Source organism: Podarcis bocagei (assembly GCF_964188305.1).
Source record: "Podarcis bocagei genome assembly, chromosome: 14".
Lineage (NCBI taxonomy): Eukaryota > Metazoa > Chordata > Lepidosauria > Squamata > Lacertidae > Podarcis > Podarcis bocagei.
In genome coordinates this window covers 29,105,212-29,121,529 of record NC_138139.1, presented here as the reverse complement: position 1 = coordinate 29,121,529, position 16,318 = coordinate 29,105,212, and the positions used below count along the sequence as shown (strand labels likewise).

Below are 16,318 nucleotides of genomic sequence, written 5' to 3'. Positions count from 1 at the left end.
GGTTTCCTGCTGACAATGTTATATAACAATATAAATCAAGATACAATTCCAATGGCTGTTTCTGTTCTTTGCAGGAGCAAATGGTCGCAGATGATCTCGAAAGCGAGGTAAAGAAAAAATCTTTCTTTTTCCCCACCCTAAACTTATTTGTTGAGAAATCTGAAGCTGAGGGAAAAAATTCTTCCATCTCTCTTAAACAACAACTGAACATTTGATTTGAAATAAAAAGGGAAGGAAGGGAACTTTGCTTTTGGGGTCAGTTCTGATAACATATTTAGCATCCACTGTACCCACCATAAGATCTGCTCACACCACTCCCTAAAGCCAGTGCAAGAGTCATGGGGGCTAACCTTCCTTGCAGGCTGAATCCAGAAAGGAGGGTGTGCTTGTGTGCATGGATCAGATCTACAGAGGAAGGACTGCAGCTCAGGGGTTGAGCATCTGTCTTGGATGCAGAACATCCCAGGAGAGCAGCTGCTGCCAGTCAGTGTAGGCAGCATTGAGCTAGATGGACCAATGGTTCTCCTATATTATATAATACAGCTTCCTATTTTTCTGTAAGCTACAGTAGGCTGGAAAGTGTCATGTTTCTGTCCTGCATGATTTCCATATTCATATTTCTTAGTGCTTAAACATTACCAGTATGTTCCATGTTGATTTGTTGCTCACTTTCAGAAAGATGAGCTCAGGAGGCTGCTGACAGCTAAGGAGAAGCAGCAGGAAGAAAGTTCACGGATGCTTGAAGCTCTGAAGTCAAAGCTGAGATTCTATGAGGTACGTCACCCTTTGGTGGGGAAGCCAGTCTCTGTTTCAAGCAGCCCTCCACTAAGTTAGCAGGAACTGGGAGCTGTGTTATTGGGTGACAAGGCTATAGCTACAGGGCTCAGTCCACTCTTGCACTGACCCTTCTGGAAGGTGTGCAGAGGAGGGCAACCCAGATGATTGAGGGTTTGGAAACCAAGCCTTATGAGGAACGGTTGAAGGAGCTGGGTATGTTTAGCTTGGAGAAGAGAAGACAGAGAGGGGATATAGAATCATAGAATCATAGAGTTGGAATAGACCACAAGGGCCATCGAGTCCAACCCCCTGCCAAGCAGGAAACACCATCAGAGCACTCCTGACATATGGTTGTCAAGCCTCTGCTTAAAGACCTCCAAAGAAGGAGACTCCACCACACTCCTTGGCAGCAAATTCGACTGTCGAACAGCTCTTACTGTCAGGAAGTTCTTCCTAATGTTTAGGTGGAATCTTCTTTCTTGTAGTTTGGATCCATTGCTCCGTGTCCGCTTCTCTGGAGCAGCAGAAAACAACCTTTCTCCCTCCTCTATATGACATCCTTTTATATATTTGAACATGGCTATCATATCACCCCTTAACCTCCTATGTTGCCCATCTTCAAATATCTGGAGGTCTGTCGTGTGGAAGATAGAGCAATATTGTTTTTTAAGGAGAGGTTGGGTGGCCATGAGTCATGCATGCTTTAGTTGAGGTTTCTGCATTACAGGGGGTTGGACTAGATTACACTCAGGATCCCTCCCAACTCTACAATTCTGTTATTCCGTGAAGGTATTAAGTATCATATCCATTTCAGGAAAGTTCTCTGTGGATTAAGACTATGAAAAAACTAGTTCCATTCTGAAAACCCGAACCCTTGTGAACGGTTAATCTGTTATCTCTCTGAGCCAAAGTGTGTGTTTTGATTTCAGGGTGACCACGGGGGATCTGGAAACAGTTTTGGTAACAGTGAGTATTGCTATTCCTTGATACCTCTTTTAGAAAGGGAATCGAGCGCTAACATTGTGGAGTTTTTGTGCCCTTCTATCTGCAGTTGTGGCAGTCAAGTGAAAGTGGGTAATTTGGGGACATACAGAAGCAGCAGGGCTATAAAGTTCGCTGACTATATCTGTTAATGTTGTAAGCTGCCCTGTGTGTAAATCATCTTGGGACATATGTCCCATTCATAAATTTAATGATAATGATAATATAGAGCAGGAACGGAGAACTTCAGACCTAGGGATCAAATGTGGCCGTCCAGGCCTCTCTGCCTTGCCCACAGGGCTCTCCTTAGGCCATCTCTCTTTTCTGGCCACAACTCTTTGACCCAAGACACACCCCTCCCTGGCATTGCTCTCAAGTGCTTTTGTCTGGCTGGGAGGTGACCTTGGTCTGAGATGATTCCTCTTGCTTGTTTGGATTAGGGTTGGAGAGGGATGTGTGTGTCAGTGAGTAAATCTCTTGACTTTTGTGCAGCCAACAAACAGTACAAAAGTCAGCTACATCTGTTGCCCACCTGCTTTTTCCTCTGGCCTCACCCACACAGTTGCCAATGTGACCCTTGAGCTGAAAGAGATCCCCCACCTTGCCTTAGATCTTGTGCTTTCAGGACCAGAGAGATTTATAGTATTGGTTGGCCCCAATCAGCCTGCTGCTCTGTGGTCTTCCAGCCTCTGTGGTTCTCTTGCCTCTCCATTCCCTTTCCATAGATGCTGCCCTGAGGCCCAGTTCCCTTGACCCTCAGCAGTGCGGGAGGTCCCTGCTTTCTATGACATCCCAGCTGCTCAGCTCCTGGCTACAGGGCCTTGCAGGAAGCAGCTGTCTGTTTAACTTTTAATAGTGCAGGCTGTGTTCCACCTTCTAAACATATAGCAGATTTGTACTTTGTCACGTTAGATTGAATGAGTTCTTTATTTTGTCTTTTTGTAGGGAAAGAAGATGTTCTGCTGAAGCAGGGTTCCACGTATTCTGCAGAACCACAGGTACTCCAGTTTGTTGGCTTGTTCATGCATTTGGGAATGCCACGTGGGCATCTGCAGTGTGGCTACTTTTCCTATGATGTTGAGCATGTTAAAATGCCATTGGTGCACCTGGTCACTGGGCCGTCTCTTGGGGCTCCACAATGCCGTCATGGTGTCCAGTTGCTCCGTGTCCCTTCTCCTGTGGGAGCCTTGCTGTGTACTGCACAGAAATGGAAGGTGTGGGCCAGCAACTGTCCTCTGGCAGAGCCAGCGAAATGAACAACAGGCTCATCCATTACTTGGATGTCACACTTATTTGGCTGGGAATCAGCGGAAAGCGGGAGGCTTGTTGCAATTGCCCCATTAGCAAGATAAATTGAGCTTCTGCCCTCAGCTTAGTAACTCGGTTACTGTGATCCGTGACAGATCCATTACACAGTCAAAATATGTTAATGGAGCAGAGGAGGCCCTTAAGGATCTTCCTGGATGAGCCTATTGTCTGTCTGCTCCGTATCCCTAATGGTCAACTGGCAGTGACCCCCCAGTCTCTCTGCTCACTTACCTGAGATCTACTTACCTTTCAACTGGAGATGTTGGGGAATGGGACTGGGGCCTTTCGTACACAAGACACATGTACTCTGCCATTGAGCTGTAGGAAAGTTCTAATGCCGTACATCCGTGTTTCCCAAGCATGGGTCTCCAGCTGTTTTTGGACTACAACTCCCATCATCCCTAGCTCGCAACACCAGTGGTCAGGAATGATGGAAATTGTAGTCCAAAAACAGCTGGAGACCAATGTTTGGGACATGCTGCCCTACATAAAAGCTAGTTAAAGGTGTGTGTGTGTGTATTTGTTGGTAGAAGCCCCTCTCTGGAGTCTTAAGAAGTCCGTCTCCTTGTTTTCTAGCAGGCCCCTGCCTCAGTGCCAGCTGCCCTCCAGAGTAGATCCATGGTGAGGCCCCTGGAGCTCCTGAGCCCAAGCCTGTCTCCTGCTGCCTCCGAGGCGGAAGCTCTGAAACGGGAGCTGGGCAACCTGAGGAGCTGCTACGATGCGGCCCGAGGGGAGGTGAGCAGGCTGCAGCTGGAGCTCTCCCACAAGGCGGCAGAGTGCAAAGCGCTGGCAGCGGAGTGCGAGAGAACAAAGCAGGAGTCGGACCAGCAGATCAAGCAGCTGGAAGACGCCTTGAAGGACGTGCAGAAGAGGATGTTTGACTCGGAAGGGAAAGTGAAGCAGATGCAGACGCACTTCCTGGCCCTGAAGGACCACCTGACAAGCGAGGCGGCAGCCACCGGCAGCAAGGCGGTGGAGGAGCTGAAGGAGCAGCTGAAGGACACCAAGGCCAAGTACGAGGGGGCCTCGGCTGAGGTGGGCAAGCTGAGGAACCAGCTGAAGCAGAACGAGCTGTTGGTGGAGGAGTTCCGCAGGGATGAAGCCAGGCTGGTGGACGACAACAAGAAACTGCAGAGGGAGCTGAGCATGTTGAAGGTGGAGCATGAGAAGCGGGAGAGGAGGGCCTGCGAGGCGGAGGGTCAGCTGAAGGAGGCGGCGGCCAAGCTGGCGGAGAAACTCGAGAAAGTGAAGAGCTCGCTCTCAGGCGAAGTGGAGGAGAAGGCACGGAGGTTGGCAGAGGCGGAGGCAGAGCGGCAGAAGCTGCGCACGGAGGCTCAGGGGCTGAGGGCGGAGCTGGAGGGCCAGAGAGGCCAGTTTGCCCAGTATGTGAGGCCAGAGGAGCACAAGCAGCTGAAGGTCCGGTATGAGCAGAAGGCCAGGGAGCTGGAGCGAGTGCAGGCGGAGCTGAAGCACCAGAGCCAGGCCTGGCAGGCGGAGGCAGAGAAGGCCAAGGCAGGGCACAGCCTGCTGAAGCAGCAAGTGGAGGCCCTCCGGAGCGAGATGAAGAGCCAGTATGTGCCTTTGAAGATCAGCGAGGAGGTGAAGCGGGCGAGCGACGTCACGGTTGGGGAGTTGAACAAGAAGCTGGCGGAGAGCAGAGAGAAGTGTCAGAAGCACAGCGCAGAGGCGGAGAAGCTGCTGGCGGAAAACCTCCACTTGAAGGAGACGGTTGGCCAGCTCCAGGCGGCTTACATCCCCCGGGAGAAGCACGAGAAGGAGACGGGAGCCTTGAAGCTAACCGTGGCCGGCCTGGAGCGGCAACTCGCCGAGCTCAGCCAAAAGTACAGGGAGCAGCAAGCCAAGGCATCCGAGTTTGCGTCCAAAAATGCCACTCTTCAAGTGACCATGGAAGAGCAGTACGTGCCGGTGGCTACTCACGAGGAGGTCAAGGCAGTGCTGAACAGCACTCTTGAAAGAACGGGCCAAGAGCTGTTGGAGCTGAAGGACAAAATGGAAAGTGTCAAGCAAGAGTTTGTGAGGGTGAGCGATGAGAACGGGACCCTGAAGAGGAAGCTGCGAATGCTGCAAAGCCAAGTGCAAGGAGGCGAATACATAAACACACGGGAGCATGAAGCAAAAGTCGCCGCCCTCCAGAAAAACATTCAGGAGCTGCTGGAGAATGGTTCCGAAATGCAGGCAAAATACCAGGCGAAGCAAGAGGAGGTGGCCCAGTTGCATGCTGAGATCAAGGCCCAGAAGAAGGAGCTTGACATGATCCAGGAATGCATCAAGTCCAAATATGCCCCCCTTGCCAGTTTCGAAGAGAAGGAGCGCTGCTTTGAGGAGACGGCAAAAGAACTGAGGAGCCAGCTGCAGAAGGAGAGGGAGCAGCGCCGAGAGAGAGAGGAGGAAGGCAAGAAATGCAGCCAGGAGAACGAGAAGCTGAAGGCCAGGCTTCTGAGCGTCCAGAACGACTTGCAGCAGAACTATGTCCTGGCGGAGAAGTCGCACGAAATGGAGCGCATGTTTGCCAGCAAGATGGACGGCCTCAACAAGCAGTTGTGCGAGCTGCAGCAGAAGTTTGCCGAGATCCAGTGCGAGAAGGAGCGGCTTCAGGAAGAGAGCGCCCGGCAACACTCCGAGGCCCGCGAGGCAGAGAGCCGCCTCCACGGCCAATATGTCCCGCTGGAGCAGGTGGAAGCCCTGGAGAGGCAGCTTGGCCGCACCATTGAAGAGCTGAAAGGGGAGCTGAGCAGCAAGGAGGCCAGCTGCCAGCAGGAGGTGCAGAAATCCCAGGAGCTGCAGCGGGAGATGGCTGATCTCAAGGCCGCCTCTGTGCCCCTAGCTGAGCACCTCCGCATCAAGGAAGGCTTGGAGAGGGAAGCATCCACCGCGAAATCCGCCTTAAGAGAGAAGGAGGGAGAGAGCCAGGAGAGGGCAGAGAAGGTTGCCAAGCTGCAGTCTGAAATCCAGAGTGCCAAAGAAGCCTTGTGGGAGCTGGAGAGCCGAGAGGTGGTTGGGATGGCGGAGCACAAGATGGTGAAGAGCAAGCTGGAAGGGCAAGTAGGCAGCATGGCCGAGAAGCTGGCTGAGCTCAGCCGGAAGCTGGAGGCAGCCCAGCAAGCCAGGATGGAGGAGGCGCCCACCAAGGACAAGAAGGAGCCCCTGCAGTCCAGGAACTTCAGCATTGAGCAGGAGATCAAGGACCAGAAGGAGAGGTGCGACAAGTCCCTGAGCACCATTGCGGAGCTGCAGAAAAGGATCCAGGAGTCCGCGAAGCAAGTGGAAGCCAAAGACAACAAGGTGAGTTGGGCAAGGGGGCGGACGCAGTAGGCTAAAGGCCAGCCAGCAGCATATAAGGCACAAAGCAGAGGATAATGAATGCAGAGGGATCCTTGGTGGGAGAGGCAGCGCTTGGACTGCTGGGGGAGCAGGTAGGCCTGGAAGAGCTGCTGCACTGCAGCCTTTGCCAGACTAGGCCTGAGTGTTTTGGACTGCAACTCCCATCAGCCCCAGGGATGTATGGCCATGCCAGCTGTGGCTGATGGGTGTTGTAGTCCAAAACATAATAAGGCTCCATGCTAGTGAAGGTGGTCCTGTAGTAGATGCAGGCAACCTCCGAATCCTGCCCAAATCAACTTGGAAGCTAAATGCAGGCTGATTGGTTGAAGTGGGGGTGGGCTGCACCCTTTAAGCTGCATTGGAAATGAATTCAGACATGATTTCCTTGCATGAGAGGCAGACCTGCAGAGCTGGTTCATCTGATGAGATGCTGCCTGTGGCTTTCAGCTCATTGGGAATTCAAAACGGGCTTCTTTCCTGTTGGCTAGTTCAAAAGCCCATGTTTTAAATTATCCATATTTTAATTATTTTTGCTGTCTTGCATTTATCGTATTGTGCACCAGCCTGTGTTCTGTGTGGGGGGGGGGCAGATTAATAATGATAATAGAAGTAGTGAAGTTCTGAACTGCTTCATGCACAGCCACCTTCTTGCCACTCCAGCTCAGACAAAACAATGTGTGTGCTGCGCTTTGACAACCCTGGTTTTTCCTCCTTAATAGACCTTTGCAATGTGCATCCATGCACAGCTCCTGGCCCCGAGACAGTCCTTGTTTCCTTGCAAACTGGTGACTTGAATTTTGGGGACTTTGGGGTATCATAGCGCATTGTTTCCACCCACCCCCCGCCAGCCCCAGCCCCCAACAAAGGGCCAGGGTTTTGGTGACCTTCCTGTTGCTTGCTTGGCTCTGCTCCAGGCAGGGCAGAATACAGGTTGGAAGCAAGCAGCTTTCAACCTCTTTCTTTGCTTTGGTCACACAAGTGTAAGTCTGGGATGGGAAACACCTGTGGCTCTCCAGGTGCTGCTGGACTCCATCTCCCATCAGCCACTGCAGCCAGCACAGCCAGTGGTCAGGGATGTTGGGAGTTGTAGTCATCCAAATATCAGGCCACAAGCTCCCCATCCCTGTAGTAGATGTTGCTGAGGAACCGCAGAGGAAAGGCTTACAGTTTGAACTTTGGCAATGTCTCTCTTGAAGATAACTGAGCTACTTAATGATGTGGAGCGGCTAAAACAGGCCCTTAACGGTCTCTCTCAGCTTACGTACAACAGCGGCCTCCCCACAAAGCGACAGAGTCAGCAGGTCGAAGTGCTCCAGGCGCAGGTGAAAACCCTTCAGCAGCAGCTGGCCGTAAGTAGTGAACTGCAGCCGTCAGGTGGTAGCTGAAACTTGTCTCATTGATCAGGGTTCTGGTGCTTGGGGGTGAGGGGGGGACAGCAGGACTGGGTGTGGTGATCACCCTTGAGCTGTGGTCTTGCATGATGCTGGCAAACAGTTTAAGGTCCAATGACCTTTGCTTCCATTTTTTAAAAAAAGTTTTTTTTCTGTTCTTTGCGGTTGCAAAGCTCAGCTGGAAAGTGTGTGGGCAATTTTATTTATTATGCATTTACTTAGAACCTTTGTTCCTGACTCTTCAGCCTTACATAAAGTCAAAGCGAGACAGTCCCTACCTGCAGGCTTACTGTCTAAAAAATAAATGACACACAAGGGAAAAGGAACATGGAGGGAAGAGGAAAATAAAAACCCTGAACTCCAGCATCAGTTTCTGAACAGTTGTTCCTATAATGGCTGGCTGGCACAGTTCAGGGACAGGAGGTGCTTGATGGAGCTGGGCAATCAGCAAAGCTCTCCCACGGCAGCAGTCTGAGGCAATGGCTGCCCCCAGATGACAGTTGAGGGGAGAGGAGGCCTGATAGAGCAGAACAGATGGCATGAGCTCTGCTTTCCAGCTCAATGCCTGGCATGGCGTCTTAGGAAATGAAGGGATTTTTGTTGGCCTTAGAAGTAGGGTGCCAGCATCCCTGTAATGCTGTGCCTCTCTCCAAGACTAGGAAATATGGGAAACTGCCTGATGGAGTCAGACCATCAGCCCACCTAGCCCAGTATTGTCTACACTGACTGGCAGCAGTGGCTCTCCAGGGTTTCAGGCAGGCAGTCTCTCCCACCCTTACCTGGAGATGCCGTTGCGATTGAGCTGGGGACCTTCTGCCTGCCGTAAACCACAGCCCTTCCCCAAGGGGGCTAGCGAAGCAGACTAAACTTTGAGAATGTAACTCTGGAGAATGACCAGGTGTGCTCTTTTATCCTAGGATGCTGAGAGGCAGCACCAGGAGGTCATCTCAATATATCGGACGCACCTTCTCAGTGCTGTTCAGGTACGTGTTCTGCTTTTGCTTCCGCCTGCTGTGTTGGGCGGTGATCTTTTCGCACCCTTTTTGACTGATGCCTGCTGAACCTGCCTTAGATAAATCTTCAAGGGAGGCAACATGGAGGGGCGGGGGGCATGTTCCACAGCTTGCCTGTGGTGTTTGTTCCACCACAGTTTCTCTTACTCTGTGGGAGCAGCTTACTGGGGTTGGAGGGACGTCTCTTACTACCCACTGCTCCCTTCTGTGAATCAGCCAGAGCCAGTGAATAGTTTAGGACAGTGGTTCCCAAAGCTTTCGGGGCAAGCTCCTCCTTGGTTCCATAAACTCATCCCCAGTGCCCCCTTACCCTAGGAAAAGCATGATTCAGAATAGCAGTTTGCACAACTCATTAAGGAAGATAGTAACACAACAACAAAATTCAAAATGGTTTCAATTAATTGCACATTTATTCTAGTACCCGTTAAAGCTGTTTGGTTTAATTCAGTTGATAGTCCTTTACACCTCCAGCACCCCCCTGCTGCCCCCTTCCCTCTTAGCACCCCTAGGGAATCCCACTGCCCCCTGGGGGTGTGTGATACCACCCACTTTGGGATCTATAGGTTTTGTCACTGCAACTGAAAAGTCACTGAAAAGTTCCAAGTCCTGCCTGTTTCCTGCAGCTCTCCTCTTTGTTTTTCAGGGTCACATGGATGAAGATGTCCAAGCTGCCTTACTCCAGATCATCCGCATGCGGCAAGGGCTTGTTTGTTAGGGGTGGGGGTCGGGGTGGGAGGGGGAGGTCATGCTATTGGTCTGAAGGTGCCTACAGCTGTGAAAGCATGCCTTCCTTCCTGCTTCGATCCAGAAAGCGAAAAAAGGGCTATATTTACACAGTCTCGATTTTTTTAAACAAAGCAAAGGGGCTATTAATTGTTTGCCTACTAAACTTAGAATTTGAAAGGTGAAATGCCTGCGGTTTAGATATCTGGGTAGTCAAAATGATGACAAAAGCAAAGTTCTTCTGAATGTCGGATTGACAACGCAAATGTTATAAAACATCAGGAAAGAAAACCCCTCTTTGCTCTTTTCCTGTCCAAACAAAACCCACTCTCACTCGACTGCACCGTGCAAAGTGTGAACAAAGTGGGGGCCCCAAACCAAGTCAGTGTGGCCAAAATCTTGTAACTCTTCTTCTTTTCCGAATGGGTTTTACCCAGGGGCGATTTTTCGGGGCTGTGTCAGGTTGACTGTATTTCTAGCCCAGTCAGGTGAAACAAGCAGTCAAGGAGGCTGCAAGGGCCACGCTCCGTATCGTTGCAGCTTGGCTGGCCGAGTTGCATCTTCTTAAATCATTTTAAGAAGGAGTCGTGCCTTTCTAGCGCTGTCTTCACGAGCAAAAAAATCCATCTCCTACAAACGGTTTTGCGTGTTTTTTTATAAGAGATATTTTTTCACAGATTCTTTGTTACTGATTTACGCATAGTTTCAAGAGCAGCAGGGCTGAGGAAGACGTGAATGAAAAGCTATTGCCTTATCTTGAAATGCAGCAGCCTCACGTTTGTTTTAGAGAATTCTCCGTTTTGTTTTCAGAAGCAAAGGACATTTCCTGCAATTAAAAAAAGGCGTAGTGGTGTCAGGAAAAAAAAGAGAGAACTCGGAGCAAACACTTGCAAAAACAAGGAGACGAACACACGTGCCTCCTGCTTTTTAAGATGACCTTGTGATCCCATTTGCTTTTTTACTCCTAGTGTATTTGGCCCAGCTGTCTTTTGCAAGCTGGGAGGGAGGGATCACTTGTTCTTACCAATGGCTGAGCTTGAAAAGGTTCATTGAACCTCGTGCCAAGGAAAGAGGCAGCCTCTCCTGGAAAGGTGACCACTGGTGGTTGCAGCTTCACACAGGAGCAAGCAAATCTTCCTTCATGTACTGGTTTCTCTGTGAAAATTGGGTGGCCCCTCCCCTTTGGCCTGGCAGCTAGCTGGCTAGCATCACCTGTGTCTCTCGGAGTGGCTGCCAGCACCTCCCAGCCAACCTTCCTAGGGAACAAGTTCATGAGAATCCCATGTTGTCATGCAATGATCCTTTTGAACATCCCCAGGTGCTAGATGATGTCCCTGGTGGGGGTTGTGCCTGAAGGAGCTTGTTGTATTCATCCAGTCATGTATTCATAGTGGACTCGTTGAAGTCAATGAACTCTGGTGGGTCTGCTCTGAGTATGTCTTGGTTGGATTGAGCCCCTAGACCTTTTCTCCCAATATGCAAAAAGGGTAGATCACTCAGTAAGCCTCCCCACGAGCTGGATTTGACTGACATTCAATTTCGTAGTGACTTCTTAAGATGCTTTCTTCCGTTTTAAATACTATTGTTTTGTAAATTTATGTACTATAAATCACTACGGTGGCTTTTATTTATGCTGGGAGAAGTGTAGGTAGGATGAGAGGTGTAACTCAGCTTAGTGTGTGTGTGTTTGTTTCTACAAATGAACACTACTAAGCTTGATAGTTTGTTTTAAGTAAATGTGCAATAATTCTGAAAGCAGAAACGTTAAATCCTGGGTTGCTGGAAGAAGAAATGGAAACTTTTGAAACGGAAAAAATATTTAAAAGGGGGTTGTTTTAGAGAAATGCCAGTTTGGCAGTTGTACTTTGCAGAGCTGGGAATAATCTCCAGGCAAACTTGCTTGCTGCTGGGAAACTGTTCAGGCAGAGCGCATGCGCCACTGCTTACTCCCACAGGGTGGTGTCTCCTTCCTCCACCATTCCCACCTGACATCCATTCCTGGAGGCAGAGCTTGCTGCAGGTTGCCTTGCCTCTTAGTACATGTTGCACATGCTTGAGAAACCAGTGCCTCCAACCATGAAGCAAGCCAAGCCCAGTTGCCTCCACTTTCCAGGTTTACAGATAGCAGGCTCTTGACTCTCAACATCATTAATTGGCTTGCAAGCATGAACCGCCCTTCCTAGGGGCAGGATTGTCTCCTTGTTGCAGAGCTGGCCGTCTCCACTGAGAGGCCAAAAGGGGCTTCTTATGTCCTGAACTCCCCAGAAGGGCTTGAACATTAACTGGGTAGCCTTGGGGCAGGACTTCAGAATCTGCAGAGGACATCAGTGAACACACCCTGCTGTTGACTACCAGTCACTGCCTCTTTCTGAAGAAGGGCCCTGGGGTGGGGGAACCCAGTTCACCAAGTGTTCTTCGTGCTCTTAGCAGCAGTATTTTCTTTACCAAAAACAACTGGACAGTAACTGATTGGTTTTGATATACTAATCCTGACAGTTTGGGTATTGTAACTCTCCTTTTTTCTGGGAGGCATTTTGTGTATTTTTATTCTCTCTCCCACACTACATATCAATAAAGTTTTATCTTCTGTGTTATTGTTGCTGAGTGTTTCCTATCCCTCACTGAGACTGTGGGCTGCTTGGGGGAAGCGAGTTTGACCGTGGATTTGGGAGAAGAAATGAAGAACCATAGAGCATTGGCATATGATGAGGAGGAGGAGATTTATTCTCTGCACTTTAGAGGGGCTTAAAATGAAATATTGAAACACCATAAAATCTCCAACACATAAGAAGAGCCTGCTGAATTAGGAAATGTAGTTCAGCATCCTGGTCTCACAGTAGCCAACCAGATGCCCCAATGGGAAACCCCCAAGCCCAAGAGCCCTCTCTCCTCCTGCGCTCTCCAGAAACTGGCATTCAGAAGCATTGCTGCCTCCAACTGCTTTAGCATAATGGGATTAAGCTTACTGAAAAACTGAATTTAGAAAAGCAACATAAAAATATCTAAATACTCCAAAGAAAGCTGATCTGCAAAGATTTTAGAAGCCTTAAGATTTATTTATTTTAAGTGCCTTTGTGTCTTTTGAGGCTGGGTTGTCTCGACCCAGTATCCAGTGGTTCCCATAGCAGTTCCTTTGGTAGCATATAAGGCATACTGCAGTGGAAACCTCTGGGGCTTAAATGAGAAGAATCTGCTGGCCTGAGGCTGGGACCTTGCCTAAGTGAGTTACACCAGCCTGTCCATGCCCAGGTGTCCCATCTTCTTAAGGTGTAGAAGGAACCCAGTGTGCAAAATCAGTTGTTGGCCAGCAGTGTGAAGTCTCTGGATGGGCCAGGCCTGAGGTGTAAACATGAGGTGTCTTCTGGATTTCTGGCCTTACCCTGTCCACAGAAAAGTATCTGGTTGCTGTGCTTTAGGTTTCACCTTTGCCAGCCCCAATTCTACCCTGGGTTATGGAAGGCACCTTCCCAGCTGAGGCTGGAAAACAGCTGTCGGCAGTCGTGGAAATGTGAGGTTTCTGGCAAGCAGTTTTCATCAGATGAAAGTTGTTGCATTCAGCAGTCAACCTGTGTGGGAACACTTGGATGTTGCTGTTCATCTTATTTAATATATATATATATTACTATTCAAGAGCTCCCTGGGGCCTAGGTTTGCTTGATCAATAAATAAGCATGAGGGAGTCTGTGTGCACTAGAAATGCAAAAGCTGATTTGCAAAGGAAATACGGCTTTTGCATTAAACATTATGAGAAGGCAGCCTAACGTCAGAGAGGAGTGATTGGTATTAGGGCCTGGGATCCATGGAAACATCACTAAAATACTTGGATGGTGGCTTCATCCCATAAGTGAAAAGGGGTGAACACTGGCTCCTAGTGACAGAATTCAGCATTGCAGAATCCATGTGGAATACAGACTGAGCAACCTAGACTTCCTTTTATAGTGCTTTCTACACTGACTTAGTCATGCTGGCCACATGACCCGGAAGCTGTACACCGGCTCCCTCGGCCAATAAAGCGAGATGAGCACCGCAACCCCAGAGTTGGTCACGACTGGACCTAATGGTCAGGGGTCCCTTTACCTTTTTACGCTGGCTGGTACCAGTTCAGCCAGATTCCAGGCAGATGGTGTTTCTCAGCCCAACCTGGAGTTACTGGGATATTTGAACCTGGGACTTTTCTGTAGGCAAAGCAGGTGCCATCCTACTAAACTCTGGTCCTATGCAAGTCTTTTTTTTTAATGCTCTTAAATATGCCACATTGGGGTTAAACCGTCACATATCTGGCCTGGCTTTATATCTAACTGTTGGCTGTCTTAAGATTCTTCCAAATAATTCCTCTTAACTGCTTTCGCTTGCAGGCTGTTAGATCTGTGTTAAGTGTAAGGTGTTATTTTAACCACCCTGCAAGCTCTCATCAGTACAGAGTGGATCTTCTCCCTCTGATCTGGGAGAGGTGTGCAAACATGCAGTTAATTGAATGGCCTGCTCTTTCTCTTCATCATTTGCATTTACGCCTTTTAAATATCTCTCTCAAAATCTCTTCCATTTACTTTCTTTAATCTTTCCCAGAGTTGTTGCTTTGCTTTGATCCTTGTCATCATCGTCTCTTTGATGATAACTTGGCTTAATTTGTATTTGAATGGAAATGGAGGTAGTCTAATTGCCCAGAGTTCAGTGTGTGTTTTGAGAAGGGAGGGGGGGTTGGTAACTAAACCTGTTCTTCAGGCTCTCTCTCTCCTTGCCCTGAGCTACTGCCAGTGTGGGAATATTCAAAACATGGACTATTTCTCAAATGCATTCATAGAATCATAGAGTTGGAATAGACCACAAGGGCCATTGAGTCCAACCCCCTGCCAAGCAGGAAACACCATCAGAGCACTCCTGACATATGGTTGTCAAGCCTCTGCTTAAACACCTCCAAAGAAGGAGACTCCACCACACTCCTTGGCAGCAAATTCCACTGTCGAACAGCTCTCACTGTTCATCCCTCTCAAGAAAGGAGATTCCAACTAAGCATTAGGAAGAACTTTATGACGGTCAAAACTGTTTGACCGTTGGTATCCCTATTCTGATTCTATGTTATTTATCTTCCTTATAAGCTCTTTGCCTATGAAGTCATCACCTTTGAAGAGTAGCCCAGTTGTCCATGCATGTCTACACCAGAGAATGACTGCACTATTTTGGTGACAATGTAAGCTAAGTTCACACTAGAGTTAGCAGCAAACCTCTTGGTTTGCTTGCAGGAAAACTTGTTATTATATACTCCTTGTTCAATATTTTCCCACGCTGCTGTCTGGGATCGCAAATGCAGCTCTGTGCCTAAACAGCAAACAACTGAATTCAGCAAGTTTTGTTCAACCGTGTTGCTTTAATATTAGTAAGATGTATTTTTCTTTAAAGTCATCTTAGAAACAAAATCTGGAAACTGAACACTGAGAACTACAACACTCCAAATAAAGGATTCAAATTCGGTTTTCATCTTGTATAAAAGAAGACACCATCCTGCAACTATGGACATGTGCAACTGTTAGTTTCAATCCCTGCCTGGTTGCTGTGTGTGGTTATCTGTTATCTCAGGCAAGTAGCATCAAAAACAGGGCTTCCAAACGGCTTTCGGTGGAGGCGGCTCTGTGTTAGAGCTAAAAAAGGTAAAGGTAAAGGACCCCTGACCATTAAGTCCAGTCGCGAACGACAGGTTGCGGCACTTGTCTCACTTTACTGGCTGAGGGAGCCAACATTTGTCCGCAGACAGTTTTTCGAGGCAAAACCAGAGCAGCACACAGAAATGCTGTTTACCTTCCCACCGGAGCGGTACCTATTTATCTACTTGCACTTTGACGTGCTTTCAAACTGCTAGGTTGGCAGGAGCTGGGACTGAGCAATGGGAGCTCACCCCATCATGGGGATTCGAACCACCAACCTTCCGATCAGCAAGCCCTAGGCTTAGTGGTTTAGACCACAGTACCACCCCCGTCCCCACAGTGTTAGAGCTGGCGGCCGGCAAAATGATGTTCTCAGCTGACTTTGGAATTTCTCGTCTCTGTCGTCTCTTCGGCAATTTCTGTGCAAAAACTTGTATGGCTTGTTTATCCAAGCAGGCAGATAGGGAAGATCAGTGTGCCTGGCCCTCACTCTTACATGAGGGGTGTGACACTGATAGTTGATAGAATAGGTCGTGGGGAGTACTGGCTTTGTGGGGGGGGCACCCACAACAGTTTCTCCAGCTTGCAAATGTGTTCCTGGGCCCAGAAAGGTCAAGGACCCTTGTAAAAAAAATTGCAGTTGCCAGTTCAAAGTAGGGGAGAATTGAACAAGAGGGATTTATAACAGAGTAAGAACATGTGATGGCCAGCAGAGGTCAGTGTTTCTACATTGAAACAGGGAAAGGGGAAATGGAAAGAAAGATGTACAGTGGTACCTCAGGTTACAGACGTTCCAGGTTACAGACGCTTCAGGTTACTGACTCCGCTAACCCAGAAATAGTGCTTCAGGTTAAGAACTTTGCTTCAGGATGAGAACAGAAATTGTGCTCCGGTGGCGCGGCGGCAGCGGGAGGCCCCATTAGCTAAAGTGGTGCTTCAGGTTAAGAACAGTTTCAGGTTAAGAACGGACCTCCGGAATGAATTAAGTTCTTAACCCGAGGTACCACTGTACCAGGGAAAAGAGAGCCTGAGCGTCACTGGAACACAGGACCAGCCCAAGTGCTTTTGCTGGGGCAGTTTGCTCCTCAGTCTACCTCCATTCCCAAACGGAATGATTTAGCAGCACAATCACTTGCCTGGGACA

General features: G+C 49.0%; 1 protein-coding gene and 1 long non-coding RNA gene across 6 annotated transcripts in view; one reads left to right on the top strand and one right to left on the bottom strand.

Moving 5' to 3' along the window:
- UACA (uveal autoantigen with coiled-coil domains and ankyrin repeats) overlaps positions 1-12,129 on the top strand; it is a 54,639-nt gene extending 42,510 nt beyond the window's left edge. For 3 of the 5 annotated variants that reach the window (XM_081171020.1, XM_081171017.1, XM_081171021.1), the window contains exons 12-19: positions 75-107; positions 676-774; positions 1,707-1,743; positions 2,704-2,756; positions 3,643-6,369; positions 7,605-7,757; positions 8,717-8,782; positions 9,456-12,129. In XM_081171020.1, coding sequence (XP_081027146.1) covers positions 75-107; positions 676-774; positions 1,707-1,743; positions 2,704-2,756; positions 3,643-6,369; positions 7,605-7,757; positions 8,717-8,782; positions 9,456-9,527 — 3,240 coding nt within the window. In that variant the 3' untranslated portion in view covers positions 9,528-12,129. The remainder of the gene's footprint in view (positions 1-74; positions 108-675; positions 775-1,706; positions 1,744-2,703; positions 2,757-3,642; positions 6,370-7,604; positions 7,758-8,716; positions 8,783-9,455) is intronic. The other 2 variants (XM_081171018.1, XM_081171019.1) reach the window with 2 other exon arrangements.
- Positions 7,940-8,783, bottom strand: LOC308573940. Its single transcript, XR_014002262.1, has 2 exons — positions 8,682-8,783; positions 7,940-8,634 (listed from the first exon to the last, which is right to left on the bottom strand). It is a non-coding gene; the product is annotated as an uncharacterized lncRNA (long non-coding RNA).
- Positions 12,130-16,318: the final 4,189 nt, after the last annotated feature.